The 19,672-nt window shown below is 45.2% G+C and overlaps 1 protein-coding gene across 1 annotated transcript; it reads right to left on the bottom strand.

Moving 5' to 3' along the window:
• Nucleotides 1–539: 539 nt before the first annotated feature.
• On the bottom strand, nucleotides 540–19,396 carry LOC104617152 (tetraspanin-3-like). Its single transcript, XM_010282395.1, has 7 exons — nucleotides 19,337–19,396; nucleotides 5,085–5,276; nucleotides 4,144–4,218; nucleotides 3,564–3,659; nucleotides 2,843–2,995; nucleotides 2,047–2,130; nucleotides 540–626 (listed from the first exon to the last, which is right to left on the bottom strand). Exons 1-7 carry the CDS (start codon nucleotides 19,394–19,396, stop codon nucleotides 540–542), a joined length of 747 nt encoding a protein of 248 aa, XP_010280697.1.
• Between the last annotated feature and the right edge of the window lie 276 nt (nucleotides 19,397–19,672).

Raw genomic sequence — 19,672 nt, 5'->3', positions numbered from 1 at the left:
TAAGAAGGAGGAAAAAAAAAAATAGAAACACCATCAGATATAGAGGAAACACGCTCCCCATGCTTATGCAGAATATTTGAACTTGGCATTCAAAAGTTTCTTCTGCTGTTTAACGACACCATGGGAATGATCTGATATTTGTGCAGACAACCAAAACCCCTCCTGCAGTCTCAATCAGTTTAGTGATTAAAAATAACGTTTCCTCTGCATGTTTCAAGGGTAGAGGAAAGAACTCCAGAAGTAAGATTCCTTCTGGAATCCATTTGGTGCTACCTAAAGTCACAAACCCAAATCTACAATAACCTTACAGAAAGCTGGGGTATGCAAGGTCAGGCTACAGTACTGTAGGGCCCTGCACATTGAAACTGCCATTTCATATCACCCACAAGAAACTTTCCCAAGTCAATACACATTGTTCTTTCAATTTCATGTACAGAAAACAAAATATTTATCAAGAAGGTCATAAATTGTCCTTTAGCATTCAGCTTTACAAGTCTACTTTATCATCAGGAAGCAAAAAAAGTCATCTTTGCATTTTATTAAGCAAACACCCCTGAGTAAAGAGGCTGATATCCACTGTCTTCTCTCTTGCAAGTAAGCACGCAGACGCTCAGCATGCCAAAGAACTGAAAAAGAGAGAGTGCACAAGAGATTTAGTTCTGCTATATTTTGTTTCAGTCATCAGACCCAACACCTATATGTTCATTAGGCTTTTTACATCCATCCTAGCAGGGACATTCCTTGTGTATTAAAAACACATCTACAGAAACATATTTTCTGTGTATCATTTTTCAATAATAGTTGCAGCTCAACTTCTTCCTCCCTGGTTTCTCCCATTAATTTACACATCCACATTAATCCTGACTTATCTTACTGTGGGAAAAATTTCAGTGAAAACATGGGATTATTCTGGACTTAAAATTAGTTCTGCAAAATATTTAAGCATATAAAATATGCAAATAAAGTCAGTGCAGAATATGCTAAGGCAATCTTTGGAGGTGATCACAGGAGATACCGTGATGGAAGGGTTCATCACAAATAGTAACGGGACATGTAATGGGAGGGTACAACTCATCACTTTTATAGAAGGAAGGGCAATGATGGAAATTATGTTGCTGAGACATTTAAGCCCATGAGATCACATGCTGTAAACAATCACCCCTCTGCTAGGGCCAAAATTAAGAAAAGGAAAGTTTAACTAAGTCAAGCCTCAGTCCTGAGATGACATCTGGACAGACTTTGGCTTCTGCATTGAGTTCAGAAGTAGGATGTTAAACAGTAAGTGTTCTGCAACAGCTCAAGACACTCTTTTATAGAGAGCGGACAGTCAAAGCAAAAAACACTTTGCTGTTATTAAATGGTTCAAGTCTCAGTCACACAGGTTACTAATCTTGGAGAACCGGTGCAGGGAACAATGACAAATCACCAGGCTAAAATTTATGGGTCAAATCTTCACAAAGTTGCATAGGCATTTCTGCAGTGTGCCAACTGCAAGGAGTTTTACATCAGGGCTTTTCAAATCTAGTTTTTACCAACACGATGATCAGGTTTCACATTTCACTTAATTCAGTCTCATGAGTCTAAACAGCCCTGTTGTTTTCATTCCTAGTCATATATCTAGTCCAGTTTGATTCCAGGTCTCCAAGAACAGGACTATTCATTGGGTTATATATAAAACCAAAACTTCGATGAGCAATTTTTTAAAACCCAGCTAAATACAGAAAAGCTGGTTGTTTTAATAATGAATTCTAGTTCCAGGCCTTTTAGCACACCCAGCTTTTCATACTTCCCAGCAAACAACAAAGATGGGTTCTCCATTGACTTGCCATCCCAAATCCCCTACTAGCTTTCTGGATTCCTCCCCTTATTGTACAGACAAAATGGAGAAAGTTGGAAGAAAACAAGCAAGGAACTGGAAGCAGTAGACTGGGTCTCCTTCAGAGCCAGGAAAAGGCTGCAGGCTAATAGGATGTGGTAGAAGAAAAAGCCCCGGGATTAAAGTATAAACAGTATTATTTTCCATGAGGGAAGAGACAAAACCTTTACCTTTACAATGGCAAACCCCAGGATTACAAGCATGGCATAGCTGATAACGCTCTGCAGCCCAGACTCCAGCTCCTCTGCACAGCCCTGCCATGAAAGAGATGGGTGAAAACAAATCAAATAATTTTATTCAGCTGGATGTTTTTTGGCTTTTTTTTCCTCCCCAACACTTAAAAGGAAGTAGGACCTTGTAAGGCCTGTCTAACCAACCACTGCAGACCTGAGGGCCTCCATTCTTGTCTTCCAGACCTAATGGCTTGTTGTTCACTTCTTGCTTGGGAAAAGGCACTGACATTTGCTGCTTCTCGGAATCTCCTCTGGCTCAGGTCGCTTAAAGTGCCCAAAACTCAGAGCTGGGAAGACCGGCACTGGTATCAATAAAATTCAATTACGGGCTTGTGGCCCAAACTGAAGAACCTGGTATGCAATTCTCCAGTCAATCCTAGAAGAGTCTCTTCCCCTACCCCAGATCTGTTGGAGCAACTACGTGCCCATAGCTAGCGCTCTGGCCTTGTCATGTTGATTCTGTAGCAACGTGAAATTGAGGACTGTTACCAGCCAACAGACAAGACCAAACATCCAGACTGGTGCCTCTCCTTCGTCTTCTAGGAGCTTTTATAGAATAATACAAGAAGGAAGTTAGAGAAAAACCATGGGGAGAAAAGGGTTTGGGGGACAAATTGCTGAAAAGAATTGGATGAAGTTATCCCTAAACCCTGTCTAAGGTGCTCTTCTCATTGTTTCTGGCTGGCTGAGAACAATCATGGCCCAGCTGTGAAACTGTGCCCTTTATCCTCACCCGTGTATTGAGTTCCTGGGGCTGATCCAGACGCCCTGTGCAGTTCTTCATATCTTGCCTGCAGCAGCTCAGAGGGACGCTGTTGTTACCGGTAGAATTAAACCACTGTGTAGTTGTCCAGTCACTGTAGTTCTTTACCCCACAACAATGAAGCTGCCAAACACAGGATAGTTACAGGAGTGTATGAATATATATGAACCTAAATGGTAATGTTGAGTTAAACCTTGCTTACGCATACTGGGCAAGAGCTGCCCGCACTATGCAGCAGATTTACAAGTAGCAGTATTTCAGGAAAACAGTAGTAGATATAATAGATCAACTTCCCTTCATACACTATTACCTCCTTATTAGTTTATTCTTTGTGAAAGCTCTAATATTGAAGGGACAGGCTGCAAGACAGAGTCTTCTGTCATCTTTCTATTTTATGGATTCTCAGCAGCAGGTACTCCTATGTACTCTTCTGGTCTGATCCAAAGGCCACTTGTATCAACAAGATCATTTACATGAGCTTCACACCAGGAGCCTGAAAAGGCCAACTCTGCAAAGTAGGAAGCACCCTCAATTGCCTTGGACAATCAGACGCTAAACACTGCTGCAGTGCAGAGTTCTAGGATACAACCATACTGACCCTCCTCCCCTCCCTTCCCAGACCAAATTCCTTGTTTAGGACGCAACTGTTCTTTTTTAAGTAATTCTCAGGACAATTTAAATGTTTTCTTACCTGTTCTTGCAAATAGTCCACAACAGTGGACTCTGGATTTTTTCCATCATACTTCTCAAAGACTGAGCGCATTGTGCCTTGCACATCAGTTTTTACCTATTTAGAAAGGAAAAAAATACATATTGTTTTTACATGAGAGCTAAGAATTTTATCTAGTGGAAACTGCAAAAGATTTGTACCCCAATCAAGTCGGGGGGGGGGGGGGGGGGGAGGGTGTGTGCAGCGGGGGAAGAAAATCAAGCAACGTTTTAGAAGAAATGCAAGTAGCACTTAACCAGAATCATGGTCCTGGATAGAGGCTCCCCTCCCCTGATGGAAGGGCCCCCCTTTGTAAGCATCAGCAGCTGTTTAATCCAACTTAGAGATCGTTGTGATGCCTGCCAGGTACTTTATGTATTCAGCATGTTGCCGACAAAGACTGATCCACATACTGGATGGTAACATCCCCATTGCCACTTGCCCTGCAGATTGCAGGATAGGGGATGAAGTGCAAGAAAACCAGATATACTGGAATGCTCTAACAAGGCAAGATCTATTCTGTACTTTTAGGTTAGTATAGAGATGCTACTTCTTTGCTTACCTTTTCCCTGTAAACAAATCCCAGGACAAAAGCAGATACTTCTGCTATAAAGATAACCAGGATAATGGCCAAGAACTGAAATTAAGAGAGAGAGATTGTAAGGAAGAATTGCACAGCATTTGGATTCAGTAATACATTACCACTATAAATTAAAGTGATGGGTAAGTTATTGTTATCTGTTGTTGCTTCTCCAATCAAAATAGTTTCCAGAAAATAATTTAGAATAGAAGATTACTGTGCATGGCTGGGACTATCACTATAGTTCCATGGGATCTGTGCCCAATGTAGGCAGTCACCTGAACACTGCCATGATGTGATCTGTGTGAAGAGCTTATGAAACACTTCACAAGGTGGCTGTCAAACAGGAGACTGCACAGATAAATCAACAGCTGAATTAGGTACGTTGGGCACCGTTTGTTGAGCTCACATCACCTTCAAGGCATGAGTTGGGGGCCCAGAGTTACTCAATGTGAACTTTCCTGGCTTATTTTTAAAAGTCATTCTAGAAGTAGTTGAGGCATACTTTCAGGATTCAGAGAACTAAAGTCATCAGAAAGGGAAAAAAAAAAAAATCCATTTTGCTTGGTTTGGAAATTCCCATCTCCTCCTGCTCCCTCACTACCACCTTGCTTCTCAAAACCTGCTACTATCCACACTCATCTCCAGCAAGCTAGCTTGAGGCAGAGTCATGACACTGCCCATGACTGCAGGTATTTGTCTGTACAAGGCAGTGCAACTAATAATTTAGCCTGCGCCTCACTAACCATTAATCAGTGCCTCACAGCAGTACGTAACTCCCACAAAGGAGCAGTGCTTCAGCAGTACATTTCAAAATAATCTTTTATTTTCTGTTCTGTGCACGCTGAGAAGGTCGAATGTAGCACCTACCATACCATGCAACAGGGTGAAGAAGAGGACATGCAAGAACATGCAACACTTACCAGCCCTAGGCCAACTCGAGACTCCCGGAAGGTGGCACAGCAGCCGATCAGCCCAATGATGAACATTACCACAGCAACACAAATAATGATCACGGCTGGCAACAGAGCATACTTGTCCTGCAGAAAGTTGTCGTAGCTCTTGTAGGTGTTAATGACATACCCTCCAACATAGCTGAGACCAGCTGCTGCTGCCTGCAATGCAATAAAGTTATTAGCAGTTTATTTATTATGCATCTGCCCAGGAAAGTAAATACAGACTTTTTTTTTTTTCAACTTTGTAAGTAATAACTATGGTATGCAAAGATCTAGGGAAGACAAAAAAGCTGCAGCTGAAACTAGTTACCCATTCAAACACTAGCACAGAGAAGACAGAATTCAGTTCCCATGAATCACTCCTCTAGCTGAGCTGAAACACGGCAGTTTATCGATGTGCAGCCAGTGCCTCTGCAGAAGGCCAAGCTCACGCTGCCTACCCAAGGTCACCTACATCCTATACATCCTAGCCCGTGCTGCATTTGCAGCAATCAGCTTTTAAGATGATCACCACAAGGGTGGGTTGTTGGTTTGGGGCTCTTTCTTTTTTTGAGAAAAACATCATCCTTTCCACTCTTACAAGAGCATTAACCACTAAGACAGGCACAAATGTTCCTGATCTCAGCAAAACACAGTCCCTCCTTGTCCTGTTTCCTGGAGGAAACAGATTTCTGCATCCTCCAAAATAAACTTTCCTTCAAACAGATGTTTTGTCAGTTGAGGACAACATACAGTGCACCAGTGACAGCTGCCCAACTACCAGTCCTGGAGACCAATGGCTTTTATCCACAGAACTGGGTACAGCCCTGGAAATAACACCGACAGACTCAGCAGTGCCTTGCCAATGCCTCACCAATGGCATAAAGAAAATTCTTTCAAGAACTACAACAGCTCATCCACCCTCTATAATCCTGCAGCACAAGACGACACCTGTAAAATGAAGCACTGTCCATACGTTCTGGAAACTCGAGGGAAACAAGTCTGTTTGTTTTCAATAGGCTACAGCTGAATTTCATCATGCAGCTTACATGCAGTTCATTACTTCCCCCAGTGCTGTACGTTTTAATTAAACCAAAGACTCCTCACACTGGAGCTAGGACTTGCTAATTCCTTTGTTTGGCTCCTTCCCCTACAGCCTGGTCTGGTGGCTGCCCTTCAATTACCTCCCAGTCCAGGGGACATCCTTCATTTCAGACAGCTCTCATCCCATACCACTCTCGCATTCCTGGACACTGCCTGTACCTCAAAGTACACGCAGTGTTCAGGAAGTACCTCCCGTACTATCTGTATGGGATCAGATGCACCAAGTGATGAAACTACGATCAGAGACATTTAGCATGCATCATGCAAGATCCTGCTGTGCTGGGACTCAGATACAGCAGGTCCTCTACAATGTGAGATACCAGGAAAAGGAACAGGATCAAGAATTCTCAAGAGGTTTGTTGGTTTTTTTTTCTTCTCCACATGCATTGGATTTTCAGGTGATGCTAATGATTAAAGCAGTTCCTAAAACTTCCTTTAACCTTTCTTCTCATTGAGGAAAATCTCTTTCCCATGTCTGCAGGTGTGCAGCTTCTTCCTCCCACCCCTTTTTAGGGATGCAGTGAAAGGATGAGACCACTTCAGCTCAAAGGTCACCAATGCCTTTTCACTTCACCACTGTGAGCAGCCTCACCTCTTCCTTCCTCCAACATGATGCTCTTGTACTGAAAGTGGGACAGGAAAAGCTCCTGGAGCAGTAGCAGCAGTAAAGATGGGGCTAGGGATGCTGCACCTCCATCCTGCCTCGCCTTCAACTGCACAAAGAACGTGGCGTATGACTCAAAAAGTGCATCCCGTATTTCTGGCCTGGAAAGCTGGATGCACGTGCGACTGTCCACCTATTCTCCATCCTGGAATGGCATCATCTGGGCAAGGGCAGCCATGGAGAAGGAAGCAATGCTCCTGGGCTGAGTATCCATCATCATGGAGAAAAAGGGATGACAGGATTTGCCCAATGTATCCTTTATTTCTAATATTTTCTATGATTATCGAGCAAAACCCAGTGAAAACAATGCAGATTCAAGACAGGGTATGCAAGGGCTTTTATTAACCACAGAAGTGCTCTGCTCAGCTGGGCCAGCACCAGCTCTGAAAGCAGCTCCTGCAGTTCCTAAAACGGTTCAGAGTTTGGCCCCTGCTCCTGTGGAAGCCATAGGCAAACATCCAAGTGACCACAGCAGGAACAGTGTGATGCTGTGGGTTGACTTAAAAACTTCTGCCTACTTAGCACTGTACATGGCTAAAAGCATTACCTGAATAATGCCACAGTTACTTCTGTAGTCATCCCGTCCTGACTGTAACCCCTGACTGCATTTGTTGCTGGGTTTTGAAGCCTTCCTGGTAAACACAGGTATGCCTGGAGAGCAATGGTGTTCTAGTTTCTCAGGGTTTTGGGAAATTTCAGGCAGGCACTCCATGACCCCCCAGCATGCACCAAGTTATAACCCTCCACCATGAATACAGACAGAACATGGCAATGCTCTCAGCCACTGTGCTTGTACCCCCCCAAAAAAATCACCTCATCCTTGGTCCTTCTGCTGCTGCCATCACCACAAACCTAACACAGAGCCGAGTTACGGCTTTACAAATCCCAGACAAGAGAAACTACTCCCGGGCAGCCACCCCAAACCAAAAGGTGGAGCTGGCCACTAGCAGCACAAAGCCTCCTGCATGTGCACTTTTAAACCGAGCACTTGCATCTGGGCACAGCCACCAATATGCACGTTCTTCCTGAGGCCATAAGCCTTTGGTGCAGCTCAGCATCCAGGCTGGGACGTCCCACCACAGTTGTCATCAACTGCTGAGTGCCCACAGCCCCAGGAGAAAACCAGAAGGACTGCGAGACCCTCCAAAAGGCTGGTGATGAAGGAAGGCAGCCCCTGGGGAAATGGAGCAGGGGTGACTTTACTGCAGGAAAGGCAGAAGCACAGACTGAATAGCCGGGGTACAAAAAGGCATAAACCATGTTTTTGGCAAGTCAATGAGTCATCTGCATTCAGCGGTGATGCCATGTCAAAGCATAATGCAACAGCCTTGTGACTTTGCACATTAACTTTTACACATTAACTAAGTGCAAAGTCAATCGTTTGTCATATTCAGAGCCCTGTTCTTTTGCATAACTCTAGTCCCAGCCTTTGCAAGTGTTCTGTACATCTAAAGATGGTCCAAAGACCATCTGCATCATAATTTAGTCTTCCCATAGGGTGTTTTACACAAAAGAATCCTCCAATATTTCCATTATACTTCTGCAAGCGATTTAGACAACCGACACATTCTTCATCTGTCTATATGCTCGGTTTTCTACTTATTTTCAGCATGCTCAACATACAATGCAAAGGAAGCACGCACAGGAAATGCTAAAGACGGACCAGTTGTGGGAAACCAAGAAAAAACTTGTTGCTAGTAAAGGGTTACCACAAATTAAAAAAAAAAAAGAGAGAGAACTGTGAAACCAGTTCACAGAAATCCTATAAAGCCAGGACTAGCAAAGCTCCACAACAAGAAGCCAATATCAGAGGGTCCAGTGTTGAGTTCAAGGAGAGTCTTGCCCAAACTTTATCAATGCAAATAGAGACTGGCACTATCACAGCAGGTTTTATTGCAACATTCAGGACTGACCGGGTTCTGGTCAGAGATGAAACACAGCTAGCAAGAGGTCTATTGTAATTTCTGAATTTCTGCTTCCAAGCAGAAAAAGGAAGCATAGTGAGGTAAAAATAAAATACATTGGGTAAAGATCTGGCTTAAAGGGAGTTCAGATTTTTCCTCACAAACTAAGATACAGCCACAACTTCACCCATGGTTTTTAATTCAAAGTGAAGATTTTAAAGCCTGAAGAGCAGGATCACTCAGGAGTGAAATGCATTTCAGGTAACAATCTGTACCCTGTTTTATTTTCGCAGATGAGTCCCAGAGCCAAACTTTGAGAACACAGGAGAAAAATATTTCAGAACATAAATCTCTAAGCTCTCCCCTTAAGCCTTCCCAGTACTTAAGTTCAAAATATGGTGGAGGGATTTTCCCCCCAACACTGCAAAACCTTCAGCCCATTCCTAGATCTAAGATGAAACTTCTCTAGAAGAGTACAACAAGAAGTGGCCTTTGCACTGAAGGCAGACTGTTAAGTCAGAAGTATAAAGCAGGCCTGATTAAACAGGTTTCTGTTGGATTTCAAAAAGAACCCCAAAACCAAAAAACACTTTCACAAATACAAAGGCCAGTTTAAGCAATTACTTTTGGAGAGGAAGAGATCAAATAATTCCTTCTTCATGATTAGTCAAACACCTCAAACACATCTAAAATTATATACAAAGTTGCCAGGATTATTGTGAGAAATTCACACCAGAAATTGTTATTGTTCTTCACAATTTTTTTTTAGTCTCCTGCTTAGAAGTTTTCTTCCAGAAAAATTCAGCGCCAAATAGGATCACGCAATGCACGGAAGAGGCTTGGCCCAACGTAACTGGCAGAAACCCCAGCGCGGGCGGCCAAGGAGTGACGCAAGGCTGATACAGGAGAACCAGTTCACCCGGTCCACGGGGATGCATTGCTGCCTGCACGTTGCCGTGCTCCATCAGCGAGCGCTACACCGCCGGCAAGCAGAACATCCTAACCTTACCCCTTCCTCCTAAACATCCCTGGCTGACTCACTGGGGCTCCAGGAAATACTGCTGGTATTTCTTTACAATGCTGATGGTTGCCAGAAGACAAGCTGAAAAGATGAGGCATGGAAATTAAGCAAGAAAGCCCCTTTTCACAGCTGAGCAACAAAGCTGCAGCCGTCTCTGCTGTCTCACCCATCACAGCGCGCATTGTTCAAGGACCTAACACCAGAATGACTTGCTTTTTCATATCCCATGCCTCTGACAGAAAGCAGAGATCCTAAACTGTTTGAGTGCAAGCAATGAACACCTTGTTGGGGTTGAGCAAAAAGAAAGCAAAGCAAAACAACCAGGTTTTCCTAAGCTGATGTTTGGGCAGGACCTGGGCAAGGTTACTCACCAAGCCGACTTTACCCACCTCTTCGACACTTAGCCCAGCCGGCTGAGCCGGGAACACAGGTATGTAGCGGTGCTCTGCTGCAGGAACATATAGAAGCTAGAACCCTCTCCAGCCACGTAACGCACACACAGCACCGTGAATATTCAATCTTGCCTGTGGAACAGAAGGGGATAGGACTGGATGGCTATGAGGAGCCCGAGCTGCCTCACTGATGCAGAACAGGACAGCCTTTGGAAAACAGTAGATTTTATATATGTAATTTTAAAATATTTTATTATTTTAGTATTATTTTATTTACTTTTTTTTTAAGTAGAGTAAGATTTTTACCTCATGTCCCCTTGTCAGAAGGGGAATTTTTTATATGCTGATGACCATCTCCCTTCTAGAGAGACTTTCAGCCATGCAAATACTTCACAACACTTATCAGTGTCACAGCCATAGAAGGGGCCCCTTAAACTTCCCTCTATACAACTGCTCTGAAAAAGAAAAAAAAAACACATATAAAATTTGCATCTATCAGTCAAGCAGAACAGATACTTTTCCACCTTCCCTTCTTTGTTTTGATAAGTTGACCTTACTTGATGGCTGGGAACAGACGTTTGTGTTTGTCAGTCCAGGCTTCTTTCCTCCTCCCACCAAACCTAAACACAGTACAGTAAACAAGCCAAACTACTCACTATGAAATTAAAAAGCAGTGTTTGTAGTTTTGAGGTTTTGTGGATTGGGGTTTTTTTGATGGTTTCTCCCAGCATGCACCAATTTCAGAGTGTTGATTTGATCATTTGGTCTGTTAATGTGAACCAGTATAGTATTTTCTTTTTAAAAGGCTGGTCAGTTAAATACAGAGTAACAAACCTGTAGTGTTAAAAGGAAAAGCTGGAGGAACAGGGTAAATTGAAAATTCACCAAACAAGTGTGTTCAGCAAGATGCATCCTTTAGACAATAAAAGAACTGAGACAATGAGACTTGAAAAAGGCATTTCTCCCACATCAGGCACGGCTCTCCCAGGGGCAGCACTAATACCTACCACAGGACAAATCTTGGACTGATTTGACTTTTTGTCCCATATCATTAACTTTTTATGGGCAAAGAAAGATAGGGTAAATAATCTTATTTACTAGTAATAAATAATAATAATTAATTTAATAGTAATAATTAATAGCAAACTTCTTTAATAATACTCTTTAAAGAGTAATAGCAGTTATTTTCTGCAGCAACTACTACAAATACATACTGGAAGAACTACCAATATCCAGACAAACACTGTCTGAACCATTCCCTTCCAGTTGTTCATTAGACAATCAGCTCACCAAGCTGTTTTAGTTAATTTTAAGGCTTGAAAACCACTTTTCACCAGTGTCTTTGCATAGCAGTTATTTAAGTCAGAGCACCTCAACCAATTCAATGCCTGATGCTGATGTTTTGCCTTCACATCCAACAAAAGCACTGAGCACTTCCCAGAAAGCCTTCTTCATTTTATGCTCACTTTAATTACTTTACAACTCCTGTTTAAAACTTCATTTAGCCCATATGGACCATGCAGCTCCCCAGACCTGACAGTCTCCCTCGGCGTGAGGCAGAGCTGTTTTTTCCCTGGCAACTAGGGCAACCCTAGCTCAGCACATCCCATCCCACTTGCACAGATTCCTCTCCTTTTTCCTGTCCCGGGTTTAAAACCCTACCAGCTGGGAGGGACCTCCCGGCTTGGGCTACCGCTTCCTATCACACTTACAGTATTCATTTCTCTGAACAATAAATCAATTTATTGCCACACTTTTGTGATCTGGCTTCATCCAGGACAGCATGTGACCCTCCAACCTGTGGCACAGAGGAGCAAGCAGGCTCCAGTGTGCCCATCAGAAGCCCATGCAGGCAACAACGGAGAGAATGCACCCACCATCCGCCACGCTGCTTTCCAGGACAAGCACAGCTCTGCTCCCCACCATCCTACAGCTCCTTCAGCCCACAGCTTCAAGTCTTTCCCCACTTTTTTCTACTAGGAAAAAAAAGCAATCAACAAAAACCTAGCGCACACATTTCTGTATTCCCTCAGACTCTCAAGTTGCGAAAACATTGATTTGCAAAATAATAAAAAAATACTGAACTCAGCAAGTTGGCTTTGGATTGGAGCAAAAAGCACCAAAGCTGTGAGCCCCTAGCAAGCTGTCCTCGATTGCCAGCAGCACCAACAGCCTGTGCAGAGACTTAGCACTGATCTTGTGCCAGTCATTAGCCTCCATTTCAAAACCTTTAAACCACACTCTCCTCATGTGAAGTACAGAGGTGGGACCTAACCAACAAAACTGTGCTGAGCCTACTTATACAGAGTCATGGGAGACCCTTCAAAGAACATTATATCTAAATATTCAGCCATGATGAACAACTAAGGCACATGTTTTCGCTTGCCTTCAAAACAAACCACAGGGCTGCTCGGCAGGTAGGATGGGAAGCACTTGCTTTTTCCTTTTCTTCCTCAAAGGAAAACAATGAGCAGCAGCCAAAGGGTTCTGAAAAACCGTGGCTCATTTTCAGGGGAAAAAACCCAAACCAAAACAAAAAACTTAAACCAACATCTGCTTGTAGTTTTTACATGCTGCAAACCCACAAGCTCAAGAAGGGATTTTGGGTTTAATTGGTATGTTTTCAAGTTATGTTAACTAAATGTTCTCCTTAGAGTTGTCCAAGCATGTCATCTTCTGTTCCCCCAGCCTAACTCCAGGGGTTTTTTCCCTCCTCCCTAAAAGCCAGCACATATCCTACAAAGCATTAGTGGCGGGATGTCCTTGTCGAGACACTGCACACCAGGAAAGGCTTTGCAGAGCAAAGGAAGGAATCCTGCCCCCAAATATTCCGACTTCCAATGCTTAAACTTCCACCTTGGGGTCAGTGTGCTGCTGCTAATCAAAATCACGGAGCTTCACACACCTCTGAGGACAACAGGATCACTAATAGGAGAAAGCAGCACCATCCCCCCTGATCCCAACCCCCCCCCCCCCCCCAAATACAGACACAAGAGCTTGCTGCGAGTATAACTTCAGGCTGAGCACAGATGGATTTATCAGCCGCTGCCATGCCGTTTTTGATCTGAACAGCCAGTTCAGACACAAAACACCCTCTAGTTCAATATTTGCCTTCAGAACCACCCTAGTTCCTTAATAATCTGCTCCTGGCTCAGCCGCCAGATCCTGTGACTTCCACCTCATGAGCTACAAACCAAACAGCAAAGAAGTGCACCTAGACCACAGTGCTAATCCTACAGCCTGGGGAAACTTCTCCGAGGTGGTAATGGGGCAAATGCCTCCATAATCTGCCCTGAAATATTGCTTGTCACCAGCTACAAGGGAAGGGACACAGGCAACAGGAGAGCAGGCTGGTGTGGCCACTGTGCTTCTTCCCGTAAGGAAAAGCGCAGGTTGGGATTCTCCTGACACAAAGGGATCTTGCCAGCTCCACGGCAAAGCAGCTCGCTGGTGCAAGGCTTTTGGGGAAAATGGAGGAAATGCCCAGTTCATACATCAACTACAAGAACGAACTGCTTTCTATTCCCCCTGCATAAAGTCTCCTCAAGCTCTGAACTTCTTGCAAAGAGGTGACAAAACAGGTCCTCTCGAGCAGGAGTAATTATCAGGGGCACTTCTACAACCTCTGGTTTTGGAAACCTGCAAACAATGAGACTCGCAAGGAGGCCAGAGTGTGTTTAGGATCAGATCTATAGCCCGGCCATCCAACAGGAGCCTCTTCACAGCCTCGGGGACCGTTGGGGACAGTCAGATGAAACTCGATCCCCAGAAGCACACAGGAAAGTGTAAAGTTTCTCACACTGTATCTGCATCACCATCTGACCACTTCCCCTTTCCTGACCACACAGCACCGACATCTTAGTTTTCATTTTGTCTGAGGCCCCTACGCATACAGTAAAGCACATTTTCCTGAAAGTTAAGTTCTGCTTCCTGATTTTGGGCGGAATAGTTTAAAATTACGAGGAACTTTGCCCTTTCAAGGCACGCTCAAAGTGGCCAAGGCCAGTACCAAGCCCTGGCATCAGCCCTGTCCAGTGACCACTCAGGCTCACACGGCTGTTTTTCCCCCATTGTTCAGCAACGAGTTCAGAACTAGAAACGAATCCACCGCTTCCCACCCAGCACTCCTCACGCTGGGTCAAGACATCCCCCAGCCTTCCCCAGCTCATCACCCCATCAGTCCCAGGGGAACCCAGCCAGTACCACGGCTCCATCAGAGAGACAGGAACAAGGAGCCCAGGGGGCAAGCTGGTCCCCAGCCCTTTCAGAAGTGGATGAATGACCACAGCTTTACTTGCTGGTTGTGCTGAAAGAAAAAGGGGGGGGGAGCAAAACAAAAAAGCTCTTGGTTAAGCAGCTTTTTCCACCACAGATGCTGCTGTGAGTCAGACTGACCTTGCAGCCCATCAGCATTGTTTCCCTGACCCAGAACAGGGAGGAGAGCTTCCATGGCTCTTCCATCTTCCTATCAAGTATCACACAGAGCGTTAAAACCTGGCAGGGCTGCCTAACCCTCACCGTCACACACAGCAGGCAGCTACAGGCAGGATTAAGGATTTGCCTAAGAACAGATGGAGGAAAGGTGAGAAACAGGTCACAGGGCTGCCGACACCCAGACCTCTAATGACTCCTTGAAGAAGTCCTCCATCCATAAAAATAAATGTGTTTCTATCGCCAATAATCTCCAATATAGAATCACAGAATGGTTAGAGTTGGAAGGGACCTTAAAGATCATCTAGTTCCAACCCCCCTGCCATGGGCAGGGACACCTTCCACTAGACCAGGTTGCTCAAAGCCCCATCCAGCCTGGAGTTAAACACTTCCAGGGATGGGGCATCCACAGCTTCTCTGGACAACCTGTTCCCTCAAGTGCCTCATCACCTTCAGAGTAAAGAACTTCTTCCTTAGATCTAGTCTAAATCTACCCTCCTTCAGTTTAAAACCATTACCCCTTGTCCTATCACAACAGGCCCTGCTAAAAAGTCTGTCCCAATCTTTCTCCTAAGTCCCCTTTAAGTCCTGGCAGGCTGCAATAAGGTCTCCTGGGAGCCTTCTCTTCTCCAGGCTGAAGAACCCCAACTCTTTCAGGCTGTCCTCACAGCAGAGGAGTTCCAGCCCTCTGACTATCTTTGTGTCCCTCCTCTGGACCTCCTCCAACAAGGTCCACGTCCTCCTTATGTTGGGGGCCCCAGAGCTGAACGCAGTACTCTAGCTGGGGTGTCACGAGCTTGCCATTCACTACATTTTTAATCCCATCAAGGGATTAAAAATTCTTCTCCTCATTGTCTTTTTTTCATTTATTTGTTAAGTATCCTGATTTCTCTCTGACTGAGGCTTCAAAGTGAGCATTCCCAAACCACTCATCACCAGCATGAGTGATTTCAAAGCATTCACAGATGCAGGAACTTTTTATGTATATTTTTATCCCTCCAAATTACTAAAAATTGTTTAAGAGTGATACCACAGCAATATTGTCATTGCTTGAGCTTCCAGCGCACCCTTTCACATCAGTCAGCAAACCACTGTAAGGTTGAAAACAAGTAGGTTTTAGTGTTGGATGCACCAAGGGCAAAGGAGCACAAACCAAACAGACAAATACTCCAGAACGTCCAGACCAGCACAAGTATCTCCTCAAAGCAGAGATGACCACCAATACCCCACAACACATTTGATTGGTGGTCACTGGAAACGCCTGGGTCACAAATACAAAGATATTTGCAAAAAACACCTGAGGTAGGGTGGAAGAGGGACATGGAGGGGGATAGCTGGCCACCATGAGCTTTGCAGTGCTGGGACATTCTCAACAAGGACCAAGTGGGAAGGCAAAGCCCCTCTCCATTCTCCAGTCAACAGATAACTCTGGATAGCTGGAGTCAAACCCCAACCCAGAAACTGTAGTTCACGCCTCTTGTTAGCAAAAAGACAGAACCCAGCTGGGGTTTCTGAAGAGTCAATAAAGCTCCTGAACCACCTGTGATCGTCTCAAACGCACCCCAGGTGTGTGTGGGCACAGAGGGAGCCAGGGATCAGCTGGGGAAATCCAAGTCTGGCTTCATCGATCACAGGTAGAGCTCACCCTGCCAGGGACCAGTGCTGGGACCACTCTCCTGGGCTCCTCCTCCTTGGACAGTCCCGTTGTTGTCAACGGATAAAATTCTGCTCTCTCCAATCCACCAGTCCTGCAAAAGCCACCCAGGCAATAACTTACCTTTATCCTCCTCTCTCTACTGCTGGGTGAGTGAAGCAAGGCTGGGGATGTGCCCACCTCTGATAAAAAGCAAATGGGAAGCACAGGCAAACAAGATTTTTACTGCAGCAACACTTAAAGTAGCCTTTTGGTGATGAAGTCCCCAGGAATCCTGGAGGATGCCAAACCCTCTCTGGAAGCAGAGGTCTGTTCAGTGCCAATGAAGCTGAAGGAGTCTGGGGGCAGGTACAAGGTGCTAATGTCTGAATTCAGCAGCACAGCTTTGGGATTAAAGAAGGGAGTTTAGAAGCAACCTGGGAGAGTGTTCAGATAACATTATACAGAAATATCAGAGCATGAAACTTCCATCTAGTTTTAAGATTCCCAGCTTCTTCCCTTAGACCAGCAAGTAAACCCCAGCATTTCACCTCCCCCCTTTCAGGAGCATCATGGCATCCTGCCGAGCCAAGTCCCTTCACAGGACATTGCCAAGACCATCAGTCTCTCCTCTGATCCTTCTTCTCCCTCTTTTAGGTGACCTGAGTTAAACCAGCATCCCATCTTCACCTAGAACAGGCCAACACCCATTTATCAAAATAACCACACACTTGGACCTAATTAGTAGGTGCTAAAAAGCAAAATCAGAGGTGGGCAGATCTCCCACAGCTTGGAGCACCACCCTTGGTAACTGCGTAGTTAAAACAGCTTCAATCAATGCCTTATTTGTGGGGGTTATGCAGACCTAAAGCACCCCAGTCTCATCCCTGTAGCAGAATGACCTGCAGATACGATGCTGAGCCTGGTGGGTAAGAAAGAAGTTGCTTTTTCACCTCATTCAGAAAGACTCTATTTGTCATTCTAGAAAACCTTTCTTCACTCCCACACAATGATAGTGATCAGAGATCCAAAAGAGGATTTATTGCTTAGAAATGTCCTGAAAAGGCAATAACCTTTGTCAAAGCACCATAACTGCACTGGCTGCTGAACATGCAGGTGGTGAATTATTTTCCATAATCATTTCCAAGCTGGACAAGATTTGCAGCATGCAATGCCTGAGCACAAATTACTCCTCCGAGAAGAAGTCTAATGGTCTTTGAAAATCTTGTGTTTTTATAATGATCTGGAGCCTTGTACTTGGTAGAGCCCCAACTGTTAAAAATGTTCTGAAAGAGCATAAAAGAGTCAGTTCCTCCTTCCCCACCCTCCTAAAACCTGAATTCCAGGTTCTGCAGTTCTGCTGCAGGAAGGCGATTACCACACATAATGGTGGCAGCAGCGTCTAAATGCCACAGGCTTTGGGGCTGCATTGCTCTTCCTAGGGTAAAAAAAAAAACAAAGGGTTGGTCTGGGTCACCCCAAATTCAGAGGCTATAGACAGGAAGAAGGATAATTACTGATCGTCCATGGATGCAAATGACCAAATAGCTTCAATCACGACTACAGAGTTCCCCTAACAGCAGAAGAAAAGGTACCAGAGACACTTCTAGGAGGACATAAGGCTGTTGTTTGATTTTTAAAATCCAAGCAATGATGCTAATCTGAGGTACGCCTGAACTGAAGCTCAGGGGACTTCCACATACAAATAGCGGGATGCTCCAATGTTTCTCTGCAGGTATTTCAAAAAATCTCCATGCGACAAACCCGTGTGGTGAGCTCACATTAGTTTGATGCGCAGCAGTAAACATGGCCTCCTGCACTGTTCAGGCTAGCGACGCAAGAGTTACCCAGGACACATGCAGCAGTAAGTTGTGCTGAGCCCACCTAAAAGAGGCACGGGACTGGAAGGGGACAAGCTCCTCCCTGCAGCCAGCGGCAAGTCCCATATTTACAAAACAGGGCATGACACCCCATGAGAATTTGGGGGTAAATTCAAACAGTATTTCCATTTTATTATTCCCCCGCCCCCCATGTAGCTTCTCTCCTTGGGAAGGCTCTGATTTTTGTCTTTAATTCTTCCTTGCTTCAGAAAAGTCCTCATTACTGAGCCCTTCTCAGACGGGTGATGGGGAAAAAGCAGAGCGGGGGGGCTGCTATGCGGATCTCTAGTCGGGGCCGCACGGCTCCTAACCCTCACTCTTGGGCTACCACTGGAACGTTGAAAGCACTGTCTGTAAAAACACTGTTTTCAAAATCCAAAAGCGCTTACAAAGCGGATGTGAACGCCCAAGTCACGCTACCGACACACATAAGGTTTAAGCAGGCTCTTTCTCCAAGAGCAGCACCTAAGTCCCCGACTGATGACAGGGAGGAGGGGGTTATGCAAACTTCCCTGCACAGGGGAAAAGCCCAAAACTAGTTACCAGAATAATCACCAGCTCGTCTGAGCAGCCACCTTCCCCAGGCCCCGCTGTCACAAGGCTACTGTGCCATGAGCCTCTGATGCCGAGCCACCAAACCAACCGGGCACAACCACACCCTCTTTTTTTTCTTTTTTTTTTTTATTGCTTGTAATTCTTGAGGAAAAATATTTGGAAAGGTGTAACTGGAGCAAAACATCGATGGAACAAAGTTCTCAGCCATTTTCCTCCCCCAAATACTCCTCACCCCAAGCTGGGAGGGCAGCCCCTGTGTCATGCCCTCACCCCAGTGCAGCCAAGCAGCTCCATTCGTTTCCAAGTACAAAATTAGCTTGCAGATTGCTTTAACGACACGCCTTTAAAAACACTCCTAAAAACCCCTGCTATATTAAAAACACCACAAAAACCCACCTGAACTCCAACACCAATTTTTCCTCAGAAACTTAAAAATCCAAATTTTGTTCTTTAAAAATATACACATAGGGTTTCTTATAGAAATGACCAAGTCACCTGCACAGCAGTAAACTAACCAGAACACGGCTGTGTCCCACAGCACCGTCTCCCTCTGCCAGACCCCTTCATTGCACCCCACACCCGGGACCGCAACCCCCACGTAACCCACGCGGGTCCGAGGCCGTACCCGCCCCGGGTCCCAGCATCCCGGCGCGTACCCAGAAGGCGAGGCTCAGCAGCAGCAGCACGGTCTTGGAGGTGATCACTCCGCAATCCATATCGTGGGGCAGAGGAAGCAGCTGTGAGGCCGGAGAGCAAGGGACGGGCTTTGGGTCCCGCGTGGGGCCGCCCCCGGGCCCGCCCCGTCTCCTCCCACCCACGGGCAGGCCGTCAGTGTTTCCCCGGGGCCAATGAGGCAGGGAACAACTGTCAAAACAAATTAGCGTTGACTTCAACATGGTTTTGGTGGGTTTTTTTTTTTCACTTCTGCAACTTTCAAGCTCAGTTAAACTGAGATTTTGTGAAAAGCTCTCACTGTGGCTAAAAGGTTTCCA

The sequence above is a fragment of the Phaethon lepturus genome, unplaced genomic scaffold (assembly GCF_000687285.1).
Source record: "Phaethon lepturus isolate BGI_N335 unplaced genomic scaffold, ASM68728v1 scaffold18292, whole genome shotgun sequence".
In the NCBI taxonomy this organism is placed as follows: domain Eukaryota; kingdom Metazoa; phylum Chordata; class Aves; order Phaethontiformes; family Phaethontidae; genus Phaethon; species Phaethon lepturus.
This window is presented reverse-complemented; position numbering and strand designations above follow the sequence as displayed.

Bases quoted from the DNA above. Each gene is read 5' to 3' on its own strand.
- LOC104617152 (XM_010282395.1), bottom strand. From the start codon at position 19,396: ATGGATTGCGGAGTGATCACCTCCAAGACCGTGCTGCTGCTGCTGAGC. The intron at 5,277-19,336 runs GTACGCGCCGGG...ATTGCATTGCAG, and splicing joins TGCTGAGCCTCGCCTTCTGG to GCAGCAGCAGCTGGTCTCAG. The intron at 3,660-4,143 runs GTAAGCAAAGAA...CTTTCTAAATAG, and splicing joins GATTTGTTTACAGGGAAAAG to GTAAAAACTGATGTGCAAGG.